The 15,968-nt window shown below is 36.0% G+C and overlaps 1 protein-coding gene across 3 annotated transcripts in view; it reads left to right on the forward strand.

Moving 5' to 3' along the window:
* Positions 1-15,968, forward strand: part of mta1 (metastasis associated 1) — a 95,730-nt gene that overhangs the window by 20,441 nt on the left and 59,321 nt on the right. For all 3 annotated transcript variants that reach the window (XM_056476821.1, XM_056476820.1, XM_056476822.1), the window contains exons 2-3: positions 7,907-7,974; positions 10,809-10,902. In XM_056476821.1, coding sequence (XP_056332796.1) covers positions 7,907-7,974; positions 10,809-10,902 — 162 coding nt within the window. The remainder of the gene's footprint in view (positions 1-7,906; positions 7,975-10,808; positions 10,903-15,968) is intronic.

The raw sequence follows: 15,968 nt of genomic DNA on the forward strand, positions 1-15,968 counted from the left end.
ATTCTGGAGGTCATTAATAATATAATAAGACTAATACTGAAATGGTTAAGGCATTTTACAATGACCAAAGCAACATTTAAGATGTTTTACAATGTGCTCAGCATAGTGGAAAAAGTGTTTCATAGTTTATGCACATCTTTACTTATTGAATAAAAAGTTTATCCTATTCAGATATTCAAATCTTTTTCAAGATGTATGCGCATCTTGGCGTTTCCATCAACTGTTTTTTTTTTTCATATGCATATCCAAAATGCGCATAAAAATAGGTAAATGGAAACGTAGCTATTGACTTCTGCTGTCTTTGTCAGTTTCAAAAACTTAGATTTCTTTATAACACGTTTAAAAAACACATACGGAACTCTTACAAATACCTTAGGAACAGTATAACAGAAGATTTTAGCAGTTTTAAAACCTCGACTTTTCCAAACCGTGGTAAACCTTGAAACCGGTTATCGTCCCATGCCTAATGACAATATATATCGCAGAAAAAGTAAATACTGCAATGTCAGTTTTTTCCAATATCGTGCAGCCCTAATATTGACCTTAAAATTAAAAACTGCTTTTATTCTAGCCAAAATAAAACCAATAAGATTTTCTCCAGAAATAAACATATTATAGGAAATACTGTGGAAAATTCCTGTCTCTGTTAAACATCATTTGGGAAATATTTGAAAGAAAAAAAATCAGAAAAGAGCTAATAATTTTGACTTTCAACTGTATGTGTTTTGCTGCCTGAAAATAAGCCGGTCACTGGTTCGTTCCTTTAAAACTTTACTTATTTATTTTTTTGAAACGGCTTGCTCTTTTTAAGGACTTGTTTGTTGCGCCTCTCGTTCTTTGTCTGTCTCTCTCTTCACTCAACTTCCTCTGGCCTGCTTGGATTCCCTGCACTTAACTCTGTCTCTCTTTCTCACATACTCTCGTTCTGTCTGTCTTTCTTTCTCTCTCGGTCTCAGCAAGGCTCGGCAACATGCACGGATTGGATCACAGGAAATTTGACTGCACTGTGATGTCACGGGCTGTGTCGCATGCTGATTGGTGGGGGGTTTGGGGGCATGGCATTCGCTGTGGGCACAGGCAGCCGGAGATGATGGCAGGAGGGCTAGCAGAAGCTGTGAGAGACAGCGGTAATGCCTTCAGGTCTTCTGCATGCTCCTCTCCCGGTTCTGCGCAAGGCTTTTTTTTGACTCCATGTCGGGTTTTGCTCCGGCCCGAGAGGCCTGTGGTAGAGCTTGTACTCATTAAGTAAAGCAGCAAAGAGGTGCGGTTGTAGTCTCACGCATACACACTGATAGAGACAAACGCACGTGGATGCATGGAGCTCAGACTGGGTGGAACATTCAGGACTTTGTATGGCAAGGTTTTGGAACTTGATTTGGTTCACGACTGGTTCTTAATTGGATTCAAAATTTTACCAATACAACATTTAGTCACAAGCTAAACTGTAGACTTTGGATTTCACATTTAGGAAGTGATGTAATGCACTGTGATATTTTAGTTTGGTACGCATATGTATGGGTAAGTATACAGCAGGCAAAATAAGTATTGAACATGTTTTTTCCTGGAAATAATATTTCTAAAGGAGCTTTTGACATGGAATGTAACCAGATTTTGGTAAAAACCTAAACAAGACAAACATAAAACAAAGCAAAAATCTGAAAAATTAGTTACTGTATGTGTAATAAGAATTAAATGACACAAGGAGAGAGTATTGAACTACGAAAATCTATTTAATACTTTTATATAAAGGCTTATTTGGTGATGGCAGCTTAAAGACGCCTCTCATGTGGAGAAAGAAGTCACATGCATTGCTCGGGTGTAAGAATCTTGATGGTTCGGTGGGTCTCATCTATCAAATCTGATCTGTAATTTGAATTTTCTGCTGGATTCAAGTCAGGTGATTGGCTGGGCCATTCTACAGCTTGATTTTCTTTCTCTGAAAGCATTTGAGCGTTTCCTTGGTTGTGTTTTGGATCATTGTTTTGCTGAAATATGCACCCTGGTTTCATCTGCATCATCCTGCTAATGTAGATGTTGGACTGAAGCAGTGAATATTAATTCATAATGATGAAGGGCAGAGGGTGGCTGAATTACTACTAAGAGATGTCAGCTGCTGTTTGGGCATGCCTTTCTTCATGTGTTCAATATTTGTTTCCTGTGTTATTTCATTTTATAACACAACTTCATTTGTAAACTAATTAGTTTTGTTTTCTATGCATATATGGATTTCTTTGGTTGCTATCAACATCCGGTTGAAAGTCAACGGCACCTTTAGAAATGTTTTCTTATAAAAATGATGACGTGTTTCATACTTACTTTCCCCACTGTAGTTTCGTTTTAATGACAGAATGTGTAGATCTTCATTTGGAACTTCTAGTTTTGCACATCTTGATTTATCTATCTTTATTTTAACAGATTGTCACCTATATTTAAACCTAAAACTATTTTTTTTGTTTACAGTGCTTCACAGAACTTAATAGTGTTTTCACTAGACATTGATGTTTTAAATGTCCATACCTCCTATCCAATAATTCATAGAAGCTATATATTTTTTCGCTTTATTTGGCTCATTTTCTAGTCAGGGTTCCCACTGGTCCTCCGCCTTGCTATTGTGTTATTTTTAATTCTGTGGCCTATGCATACTAGCTTGCTTAATTTACTTTAGTTATGCGCATTTACACACTACGCTAAGTGTTTCCAATGTGAAGGATTGCCATGATGTTGCCTAGATGTTTTATGCCCTTGTTGCTAATAAAACAGTTTATATTCATATATTTTAAAGGTAATACAAGATCATTTAAAAAAATATTATATAGGGTGCAGAACTGAAATACGAATATCAGATCTCTGTCATATGGTCAAAAAAGATACAAACAAACAAAAAAGCTTCATATCACATTTTGTGTTTGACTATAACTGTAACAATGTATCTTTACAAGGTAACACAATGTAACATTGTTCTTGAATAGGCTAAATGCAGCTAGTGTTTTTCAGCCAGTGATGAACTTCCGGCGAAAGGTTTATGTGACTATTTTCAATTTCATATGGTTTCTTTTACAGCATTGATGTTGTAATGTCTTTCGTCTCTTTTTACACTTTAACAATCAAATAAATGCTTAAGTCTACTTTTACTGAATGTATACTACAATACATTCAGTAAAAATAGACTTAAGCATTTATTTGATTGTTAAAGTGTAAAAAGAGACGAAAGACCGTTTAAACACAGGCATCGTCATTAGCACCAGGGTTGTGCAAAAAACTCCTTTGAAAATACTGGGGTAGAATTAATTTCCATAATTTAAAGACATGGTGTAGAAAACTAGAATGTACTGCAGTGCTCCTTAATTGGTCTGAGACCCATTTTATATTGTATACCATCCAGGCAGTGCCGATCGCTGTTTTATTTTTTATTTTTATTTCTTAAGAAATCTTAAACGTAGCGATTTAGTATAGGATCACAATTCACAGGAAGCCCTGGGGCTGGCTGACTGAAATTAAAAGGCCGTGTGCATATACCCCATTGTCTCCGCACATTTAGTGCTTGAATTTGAGGGCATTGGACTCGGAAAGACCTTGAATTTTATGTTTTTAAACTTTTGAGGGTGTGGAAACGCACCAAATTCTGTCAAAATGGTAATTTTATAATAAAATTTAAGGAATAATTGCTTATTTGTCACAGTCTTACAGATCACTGCATAGGCACCTCAGTTTAAAACAGCTTAAAATCATAGGTCATCTTTTATTTGTGTGGAAGCCAATAATAAAAACAGAAATTTTACTTTCACTCATTTGATGTCTTTTTGATGAATAAAAGTATCGTTTAAAACTTTTAACAGGAGTTTCTTTTAACATTTCTGTTATTTGGGTTAATATTACGTTGTTAAATGCCTGGAGCAATCAATCAAATCGCTCCGCAAAGTCCGATTTCAATGAGTGGTTAGCTTCAAGAATCACACACTTTATGATAGACGATAGCACCTGATGCTTCCTCTCTGCGATTAGCTTCTCTGGATTTAGCATCTGCCTCTCCAGGTACTGTTGATTTGTCTAGTTTGTGTTGTTTTAATTGGTTTTAGAGGCATCTTGGAACATTAAGATGTATCTGAGTTTAAAAATGGAATCAGTTTGTCAGCGTTTGTAGAGTCAAAGAAGTGTTTTTAAATCAGTATTTTCCACTTAGCACTGCGCCAAAACAGGAAGTCATTTAGCAACTTTTCTATCATTAAACTCTAAAAAGCTTTAAAAATCTTGATAGAAATGGTATTTGCCCACTATTATAAATATCTACTTATTTGGTGTTCTGTGTTTGTGATCACCTTTTGTTAACTGGAGTAGACCTTCTGTGTGTATATTGTGACATTAAATAGATCTATGTGCTACAGACGGCGTGTTTGCAGACCAACAAGCATACAAAACCAAACAACAACAGACAGGAACGAACTGCCTCCCAGACTTTCCAAGACAACATTAAGTCATTGAGATGTAGCAAAGTCACTTTGTGTCTCTTTGCAGCCAGCGGTTCTGTAGACTGAGCTTATTTGAACAGCACATGTTTGTGGCCAGTGCTGTGTTCACTCTAGGCCTGACGGTATAAAGTGACAAGTGATAAAAGCTATCCATTACATGTAAATCTACTGTAGGTTTCATCTTAATCTGCCATTGTGTGATTGCGTGTAAGTTATGTGGTATAATTTGGGCTGCCCATTCATCTTAAAATATCCTTAAACTTGAAATATATTTTAATAGGGTTGTATTGAGTGAATAATAGTATTGTTATGAAGTTGTCTTATGTTCAAGTTTTAATGTCTGGCACAAACTTATATAGGCCTATATCTTATTTCCTCAAAATATTTAAAAAACACTATTCACTTCAGTTTTCACTTTTAAATGAAAGCTAATTAACACTGTTGTGTGAGTAAAATCCAATCACTTATTTCTTCTCATGCAAATTATGATTGTGGCAGATCAATTAATATCAATTAATAAAGTCTCGGATCCTTGCACAATGCTGTTTACAGCTCAAAATGTTTACCTCCAGTCCATGCATTATTTGCGAACAGTCATTTTAATCTGCATTGATGTATTGTCAGTTAGCAAAAGCTGTATTTTTAATGTCTCCTCACACTCAAGTTGTTAACCCTTGGCATCTTATAAATATATTACATTTCTTATAAAATATATTGTTTCTTATAAATATATTAAAGTCTAAAGTCTGGTGATATTATGTTTAGCATAAATTGTGCTACAGTAATATGCAAGGAAGCAGCATGTATGTTTTTTTGTTGTATTTTTTAAATCTTTTATTTAGAAAATTAGGGATATGCGTGCTATGGTTAGGAAAAAACTCTGTGAAATATTCTGTAAAGGCCTGTGACTATGTAAGATTTCAAGCAAACTTAAATTATTTGGGTACAAGAAATAATAAAAATTGTAGCTTTAGCAAATGTTAATTGCATTTATTTATATATATATATATATATATATATATATATATATATATATATATATATATATATATATATATATATATATATATATATACACATACATACACACACAATGAAGAACACAGTAGTCCACATTTGAAGTGGGTCAAAAATCTTTTTTTTTTTTTCTCTTAAAACAAGAACAAGTGTTGTTGAATAGTTTTAGGGCAACATTGATGAAGTGTTTTGATTCACTTCAAATGTTGACTACTTATACAGTGTGTTTTAGTGTTGGGCGATATACAAAATTTTCAGATCGCCATATTGTCCGCCAGTGAGATCACGGATACACGATACAATCGCATAGGGGCGCAATAGTGTTATGTTTACTTATTTGTTCATTTATTTAACCATTTCTAAACGTTTTTACTTTTTGGCTGTTTTTTTTTTTTGTTTTTTTTTTTACTTAATTACGTTTCTACTTAATTTGCATTACGTTTTATCTTGGAAAATAATTCAAACCAATGCAAATTACTGTGCTCTTACAGCTAAATATAGGCAAAATTATTTCCAACAAGACTCGATGCAGCAGTGCGGCACGGGACAAGATTTGATGGTGACTTCTTGTCCATGCCCTTATCAGCGGGAATGATGATGCATACCTCAAAACTTAACTTGTAAATCTCATCCTTCTGTCCAGAATTTTCCCTCTTGCTTTTTGCCTTTTATTATCTCAGTAAAATTCTGAAATTGATGTATTAGTAAACAGACTTCTCTCTGAAACAGGAACTGTGAGCTCACATGGCTGCGCTACTAAACACAGAGTTTCCAAATGTGTTTTTGCCAGACTTGGTGTTCTGGTCCCCCCCTCCCCTTCAAACCAAAACCATGGGATTACTGTGTGTGTGTGTGTGTGTGTGTGTGTGTGTGTGTGTGTGTGTGTGTGTGTGTGTGCGTGTGCGTGTGCGTGTGTGCGTGTTCGTGTGTGCATGTGTTTGTTATGCTGTCTGCAGTACGCGGGGTGTAATCTGCCAGAGGTCTTGGCGTGCACAGGGTTAAGACCAGGCACCCCACCAAGCCTGAGGCCTGCGGGGGATGTCCCACAGAGCTGTAATCCTGCACAGAACCCACACGCCCTGGAGCATGGCCAAAAGCACACGCACATTACACAGACACACACAAATACGGTGGGGAAGGAGGGTTGACACGAGAAGAACGAACTGAACGCATTGGTTGGTGGGCCAATGATTCGAAACATTGCTATGATTAACGAGATTAACAAATCTTAGTGTCAGAATAATGAATCGTGTCACTGTCAAATTGAAACTACTAACGTTTCTGTATAATTTGAATGTATGTGGGAGTGCACATCTTAATTAATAAATAAAAAATATTTACCATATATGGTGTCATGGCTTTGCAATCAGAAAATGTCATTAAAATAGAAATCATAGGGGCAAAAACAGCCACGTACACAACGAAAGCGTAGTCAATTTGCTAATTTTTTGAACATTTTCAAAGCGTTGTGTCAAAATAAGTTTTGTCACTAAAAATCATTCCATTTGCTGAAGCACAGAGAAAGTTATGGCCAAATTAAGACTCCAAATCACCACCGAGTGGATGAAAACATCCCCAACAGCACACAAGGGTTAAGGTGTCAGTTACACTTATGCATTTTTGTTGTAAAAAGCACATGTTTTGTTATGGTTGTTCCTGGTAATTGTTGCAGATCAAATTTAAGTGCGGAAAAATTTAAGTTAAACTTTGGTTAAAGGCAAAGCCCAAGTAAACGTCACCAAATATTTCTTGACCTTGGTATACAGTCTTTTGCTTTTTTTTGGCACCAGTTGACCTGCATCAGGTTTTATCTGGAAAACAAATCTTTCATTTTATTCTTATTTTGTTTTAACAATTTTAGTTTTCAATATTTAAATTGAAACTAAACAATACAAACTACTTGCAAACAAATACAATACAAAGTTAGAAGTTATTTATTTTCAGATTTTAAGAAGTCTCAATTTGAAACATGATGTGAAATTTAATTCAGTGATTAAAAAATCTGCTCTCAAGAGTTGTACTTAAAGTGCGTTTCAATTGTATTATGGGTGCATTTTCTAAAGAAAATCAGCATCTTGTTGATCTTGTTTGAGATTAATGACCTGTTTTGCTCATGACACTCCTGATACTGGTGTTGTTTGTTGCCACTGAAAAGTGGACACTGAAGGTTATCTATGAGGTTGAGTTACAAACTCCATAGCATTTCGCAGTGTCATGGCATTTGTTTTCAAGTGTTGTCGTTGGGGAACTCGCCAAAACGCTGAGGCGCTCCTGTCATGTAGCCGGCAGAGAATGCTGTGTTTAGTCTCTGAAACAGTCCGGTAAGCCTCAGCAGGTGTGGGAGCCTGACAGGAGATGTTGCCTGTCGCTGACAGACTGGAGGTGTGCAAACACTAACGCTTGTTTTTTTTCTCTCCTTACAGATTATGTTTATTTCGAAAACTCCTCCAGTAACCCACTGCTGATCAGGCGAATAGAGGAACTCAACAAGGTGAGTGACAAACAAATCTCTGTGGTGCTAAAAGCCTAACACTACAAGACTGAAGCTTTTTACCCTTTAATACTTTAAGGGACAGATTTACAAACAGCGTGCTTCAGAGCAAAACCTGTTTTGGTGTTTAAAAACTGCCGTTAGGATTTGCTAATGATAAACGTTTGCAATGAAAAGGGTTTGAAGGTTTATGTTCAATTGTAGAAGTTTGCTTTTCTGACATGCAATTTAATATAAGTATGTAAATGAAGGTTACCATGGCACTATTTTGCCACGTACGATGTACGTACGATGCGATCAGGGATTAACATCTATGTTGGTCCTGGAACATAATTTTTGTTGGAAAATGTTATCCACACCTATTCCCTACCCCTAAACCCAACCATAACTGTAAATTACTCCCAAAATCAGAGGAGAATCATAGTTGGATGAGAGTCATGTAGAAATGCATCAACCTAACCGTGAGCCTAAAAGTAACATAAACAGTAAACGTATTGCTTGATTGTGATTGGCTGATTGGAATGTGGTTCAACGTAGTTGTTAATGCAGGAACATGTCCTTCTTGGTGGAATCAGGATGGTGGTCACCAAGTCAGTCTGTGCTATTGTTTATTATTATATAAAAGTCAATGCAATTGTGAAAAGAATTGTGATTTTTTTTTTTTTTTTTTTTTCTCTCTCTATAGCGATAGGGAGTAAAGTACAAAATGTGCTAAAGTTATCATAAATAGATCTGCATGTTGTGATCAACGAGAACTAGTAGCATTGGGTTTTAGTTTTAAATTGAAATGGTGAAATTTAACAAAATATGAATTAAACATAAAAAAAACTACCAAACTAAATTTAGACAAAAAAAGTATGTTGACTCTTTAAAATAACAAAAGCTGAAATATATTGTAAAAATAACAGCATTTAAAATACAAAAGCAATTGAAACAGACAACAACAAAAAAACTTGAAAAATTGAGATAATTACTAAAATAGGCCCAATGCACAATTCTTTTTTTTTTTTTTGTACCTCTATCCCTTCTCTTTCCCTTTGCCCTTGAAAGTTATTGTGAAGGGGAAGAGCTTTTAATTTACTCGTAAGAAATGAGACTACAACACTTGCACACGTCTTCATATGTCATCGCGAGCTCCTACTTCATATGAGATCGATCCAGTTGCATTACTTTTGGTATTTATCCTCAAGAAATCACAGAAGGCAACGATATCATGTTATCATAATGATATAGTGCGGCAATAAGCTCGTAACTTATTTACACTGTGGCCATATTCATCTATGTAAACACGAAAACAACATTAACATTATAGCAGACATTGTAAAAGGGTCATTCCCAGCCACTAGACTTTTCTGAGAAGGGGATTCCAGTGTTATTGAGCATCAGATGTCAAAATATGTTGTGGGACTACTATACAGGAGTTATAATTAGAAATTATAGATAGCAAAATTTAGCGTTTTTTATTTTAGCTTTTTTTTTTTTTTAAAGCATGACAATAAGACACAAACGTGGTTATGAATGTATTCAAACATATGCTTGTTTGTTGTAAAAAGTATTAGAAATGCCAAAAAGATACTTAAATTTGTGTCTCTCCTGAGTCACATGTGCAGCCATTTTTCTGTTGTAGATGGTCTATTCGGGGACATTTTTGTACCCCTTGGTTTCGAGTGTGGTCCTGAAAAATCTCAGTTTCAAAGGCAATCTTGAGAATTGAGGCAGCACGGTGGCACAGTGGGTAGCACAATCGCCTCACAGCAAGAAGGTTGCTGGTTCGAGCCCCCGGCTGGGTCCGTTGGCATTTCTGTGTGGAGTTTGCATGTTCTTCCTGTGTTCGTGTGGGTTTCCTCCGGGTGCTCCGGTTTCCCCTACAAGTCCAAAAAACATGCGGTACAGGTGAATTGGGTTGGCTAAATTGGCCGTAGTGCAGTGTGTGAATGGGTGTGTATGGATGTTTCCCAGTGATGGGTTGCAGCTGGAAGGGCATCCTCTGCGTAAAACGTGTTTGATAGGTTGGCGGTTCATTCTGCTGTGGCGACCTTGGATTTATAAAGGGACTAAGCCGAAAATGAATGAATAAATGAATGAATGAATCTTGAGAATTGGGACACCCCTACCCCTTCACGTGAACGTGCAAAATGAGGGGTAGTAAGTAGTAAGGGAAGGGCTAAGGGGTAGAATTGGGATTGGGGCAAAGTATATGCATATTATCCAATCTGACACCTTTTGGCACATGTTTGCCAAGTAGCCACAAAAAATTCTGCAGCATATCATTATTACATAACCCTTATTCTGAGTTATTAATTCGGTAATTGAACATTAATTCAATTCCGCTTTTTCAATGCTAACACAATGTAAACATCTTCAGTTTATTATATCTAAATGCATGTCTTTGATCACACAGAGCCATTGTATGGATGCTGCTATTGTAGTGCAGTTCTCTCTTACTCTCATTATATTGTGACTAGAATGTTCTTCAAATATTGCCTTGAAGAAAATCATTTTGGTTTTCATTTCTGCAGCATGACGAGCTTGCTTCAGTTTTTTTTTTTTTTCCCAAAGTGTACGCTTGGCAAAACCTGCATCTAAATGACTGCAAAAAAATCGCTACAGCTTTTCTTCTTATGGTGTTTACACTCCCAGGTCATGTCTAACATCACAGCGCGCCCTCGGGCTGCGTTCCTCATCTTCTCTCCATCACCTTTCAGATCACCCAGGAAGTGCAGAGGTGTTTAGGTCATGCTTATGGTTTGATCCTCAATTTGCATATTGAGGCTTCCACGGCAGCCCATTGGTCTAGAGGCTGTTGCTGTGACAACTCTCTTTCCGTTTTGCAGACGGCGAATGGGAACGTGGAGGCCAAAGTGGTGTGTTTCTACCGGCGCAGAGACATTTCCGCAACACTCATCGCCCTCGCTGACAAACATGCACGTGAGTAGCTGTCAGAGACCACTTTGAACACAATGCTTATCGCTGACAATGACTATATACCCCTTTGAATGTACTTTTTGAACACTTCAAAAATTGGTTTTGACCATTATTTGCCAGGCATGTGTTTGTTAGAATGCTAGATTGAGCATGGATTGATGCAAAGCAGATTTAAATGGCATCAGATTGTTTTCAGCATTCAGAAAAACATCGTTTTTAGTAAAATGGATAACTGAATTGTCAATATCAACATTAATTCATTGAGTATTTATTTATTTATTTTTTGTTTTGTTAAAGGGCACCTATGGTAAAAAAATCTACTTTTCAAGCTGTTTGGACAGACATATGTGCATGTATGGTGTATGGACTGTCATATTGGGGTGAAATAAACACACCCAGTGCTTTTTTTTTTCAATTTAACAACATAAAAAACGGTGGACCAATTGGAGCGGTTTTCAAATCGACCGCAACTTTGCGTAGGAGAGCGGTCCCCCTGCCCACCAATATTGATTGACAGGGGCGTCATCATATCCTCAATTTGTTAATTCACGTCTGCCATTTTCAGCGTGAGTCGAAGTGATATCACTAAAAAACACCCTAGCTCTATTTTTAGATGCAAGGCTCATTGGGCTTAACACAAGATCAATATTCTCCACATTATCGCTCTAATCGGAATTATTGGTTCTATCTTTAGGTAGGTTTGCAAACATGTGTAAAGTCTACCTTATACTTCAGCCCAGAAGCTCCCTGTGATCTTAACTAGCATGCGTTTTAGAATTCAAAACATAGGTTTCTATCAGTGTACACTCAAGTCGACGGCTGCAGACTTGAAGCGCCATTGTGTGTACCCTGATAGAAACCTATGTTTAGAATTCAAAAATGCGTGGCGCGACGATTCGGGACACTTCATGCTTCTGGTGCGCCACAGAGAGTGTCTTGTGTGCCATGTCGTGGCTTCGAGTGGCGCATCCGGTGCCTCAGTCAAAGTTAATTCAGTGTGCGTGGTTATTAGTTTCTGTGTACAACCTCGGCACTTGAAACTAGCACACAGTTGGCTGTAAAACTGTACAAAGACACAAATGATTTTGTACTCTCTGCTTGGTCTGTGTCAGAGTCGTACATGTACGACTGAAAGGTGATCCTCTCTCTCCTTCTCCGTCTGCCTGTCAGACTCTGTTGCAAACGCAGAGCGGGTGAGCTCACGGCCCCACCCCCTTGTTACGTTGGCGGGAAGCCGAAACTAATTTACATGTGAAGCAACACACCCATAAATCAGCGAACTGTGGACACGTCCCTAACATGACACTTTTTAACACATTATAATAAAAAAATCTGAATTGTGTTTTAAACTGAACCTAAACTGGCACACTCAGAACAACCATAATATTAATATTAAATCATAAAAAAGAGGTAAACTATGTGCCCTTTAAGTGTTGATCAGCTGAGGTTGTGTTAACACTTGTTTTGATTTTTTTTAGTCTGAAACAAAAAGAAATGCAATACTTTTAGGCTGCATTTACACTGCATGGTTTGACTGACCCGATTCTGAAAAAAAATAAATAAATAAATAAAATTCTTTCTTGTCTTCTACTATCTGGCACAGATCGGATATGGCCTATGTATGTGTAAGCAGGAGAAATATCACATATATTACAATTAACTCAAATCAGATGCAACATTAAAATATTTTAGCACCACTGCAGTGGTCAAACGTTCACTACTGTGTATTTTGAGCACTGAACATGTTTCGCTTTTGCCATTTTTATGACAAAACTAAAGACACTATGAAAAAAAAATCTAATTGCTCTCATGACATATATTTTCTATCCAAACATCCCATAAATACTGTGTGCTGTGCAAAATGTGCTTATTGGATGTGCGTGATTTATCAGTTCAGAATCCATTCAGAATTTCAAGAGTCAAAACGGTACCAGGAATTCCTCAGGTTCACAAACAAATGAAGATCTGTAGAGAGATGCTTTTCTGACACCTTTACCATCAGAAAAATCACGCTTCTGCTTTCAGTCCTTTTTATAGGCACATTGTGTCACATGTTATCCTGATTATGGTTTGTTTTAACCTCTTTGGATTTGCGTGAGAATTTTATTTGAACCACTATCGTTTATTTGGAATTGGACAGAGACCCATCGTTTTCAGTGGTTTCAGCAGAGCAATTGTGCAATAATTTTTAATCAAACCAAACCTGCCATACGTGAACACCCTACCCTAAATAATTGGTAGAAGTCTGACAGAAGTCTGTATATTTTCCTTTTTTATTTCATGCTGACTCTAAACTCCCTCATTGTGCTTAATTTCTGACGTTAAACTTTTCATGTAGTGTTGATGTGGCCGTTGTCTAAATGTCTCTGAAGTTTAAAAAGATTTGTATCCTTTATTACTCAAAGTATAAAGGTCAATGTGCGCAATAAATGGAGGTACTGTCTTTCAAAAGAAGGAAACATTTTTAGACTGCCTGAAACAGTTGTCAGTAATTCTAGTCTTATGTTCCGCACAAACCTGTGTGTGTTTGTATTATAAACGGTCATGATGTGGCCTATGGTGTTCTCTTGTTTGCTATTGAACACCGTGGCTGTAGCTGAGGCCTGGACTATTTTGGTTTGTGTTGTCAACATGTCAAGAGGACACTGTTTTCTTTGGTGCAAAGCAAATCCCACTTGCAAAAATGAGGATGTGTGCTTAAATACATGAAAAATGACTGCTTTGCTGGTGTATACAAGCACTGGGGAAGGCTATGGTTGTAAAATGTAGACATGGGAATTGGTGTTTCCTTTTCAAACCATGTTGTAAACAGTAAAACAATCACAGTAGACTGGGACTAATCAGAAATATGTAGGCTCTTAGATAGAGTTTAGAGAGAACCGATTTCTAAGTGAATGAGTCTAGGCATTATACATATTATATGTATAATGGCATCTTATACATACGTAATATAGATATATATCTTGCAGAAGAAGTTTGGCCAGAGTGAAATGGTCATGGCCAACTGAGTCTGGTTTCTCTCAAGGTTTTTTCCTTCACTTTTGTCAATTGGTGAAATTTGTTCTTCGCCATTGTCACGACTCGCTCGCTTAGTTTAGGACTTGTGGAGCTGCGCATCGATGGATTTGCTCTTCAGTGTTTGGTTTTTCAGCAGTAAAAATTAAACCACACTGAAACTGAACTTCAACTCTGAAAACTGGACTGACACAGTTTGTTTACTTCAACTCCGAGGTTAAGCTGCTCTGACACAATCTACATTGTAAAAGCACTACAGAAATAAAGATGAATTTATTTGAATATTCCACATATATAATAGACATTATAACAAATAGTTTATTTTGAGGTTAATATAAGGTTCATATTGATATTGTGGTCACTTCAAAGTGCAGTGAATAATTATTTTTATTTAAACTTTGAGTGAATTTTTAAGAATGTTCAGATTGTTGAAAATGTTTGAAGACTTAATAGGACATTTATTTCAGACAATGTTTTCTTATGTAATTATGACATAGAAAATTTTGTATTTTATTTAAAGGGCTTTTGGTTGAACTCTGTGCAGCCAGTAAGTTAATCAGTTAATTTAAATAAAGTCAGTGTAATGAAAACTACAAAAACTTAAGTAAATTAAAAATACACTTTAACATATAACTATAATATGGCTATTTCTCATGGTGGATTTGAACAGATTAACATATACCAAAAGCACTATATTTTAAAGTGTTAAAGTGTACTTTACCATCTTTTTGAAGTTGAATTTGTATTAAAATTATTTTGTATTGGTTATTTTACCTGTTAAAGTAAAGTTGCAGCTTAGGTCAATATCACGATAATACTGTATATCATAAGAGCTTCAACAAGAAAATGTAATATTGTGATAAGCCTAATGTAAACATTTTGTCGGGGATCAACAAACCAACTTTTAACATTTTGATAAATAATTACCTAAAAACAAATCACATATTTTACACAAATGCAACTTCCATCACATCAAATGCATTCTTGGCCGCAGTTTAAGTGTATTAAGCAGGAAATGTTCTGTTAGGAGCCTTTGCAATATTCTTTTGTGTGGATGTGATTCTTCCTAGACAGCTGTCTTTCTTGCTTGCTGTCCACAATAATGCCCACCCACAACCAGCTCACCAGACCTGAAATTTAGTTTTTCGAGAATGAAGCTCATCTCAAATGATCATAATATTTTCAAGTAATTCCGTAGAATTAATGTTTTATATTCAAATAGAAGCGCATGTTTGCTTAAAACATTTTCAATCAGTACATTTAAATGTAGCATTTTTACATATATACATTATATTATATTTAAATGAGATGAAACACAATATTATTTGGGAAATAATGTAGGTGTAGCTTGATTGATCCATAGTTCAAACAAGCTATAATCTTAATGATTAATTTTGCTACATTCAATTAAATGAACACAAAAGAAGATATTTTGAAGAATGCAGGTCGCTGGCACCACGCATTCAGTCTATAGTAGGAAAGTCAATGGATACAGCTACTTGCATTTTTCAAATTATCTTCTTTTGTGTCCAACAGAAGAGACTCGAATAGGTTTTGAACAAGTGAAGGGTGAGAAAATGATGGCAGAATTTTCATTTTTGAGTGAACCGTCCCTTCAAAAATTGTTTTCTTTTTTCCTTTGAAATAAAGTGAATTATTTCATGCTATGAGTAATTTCATTAATTTTGGAAAGTGTTTTTATTGAAATTTTTAAAAATGTATGTATTTTATTAATTTCGAATGATACATTTTATTCAAATCACACTTTAAAAAGCTCTAATAAAATGATTTAATTGATCTCTATTAATTAACAGAACATCCATTAAGTTACAAAGTCTTTGTTAGGCAAGTTATCATGTGTAGTTAGGAGTATTCGTGTGTCTGTGTCTGTGTGTGTGTTTGTGTGTGGGAAAGATAGTAGGTTTGCTTTTCTATATCTGCTCGTTATCATCGAACACCATCAAACGTGCTGATTGTGCACGAGTCGTCACTTCGGTCTCGTCCTAATTTGATTTTTAAACACATTTGGTACTATTTCCTCATTCAGATTCATT

Source organism: Danio aesculapii, chromosome 17, assembly GCF_903798145.1.
Source record: "Danio aesculapii chromosome 17, fDanAes4.1, whole genome shotgun sequence".
Lineage (NCBI taxonomy): Eukaryota > Metazoa > Chordata > Actinopteri > Cypriniformes > Danionidae > Danio > Danio aesculapii.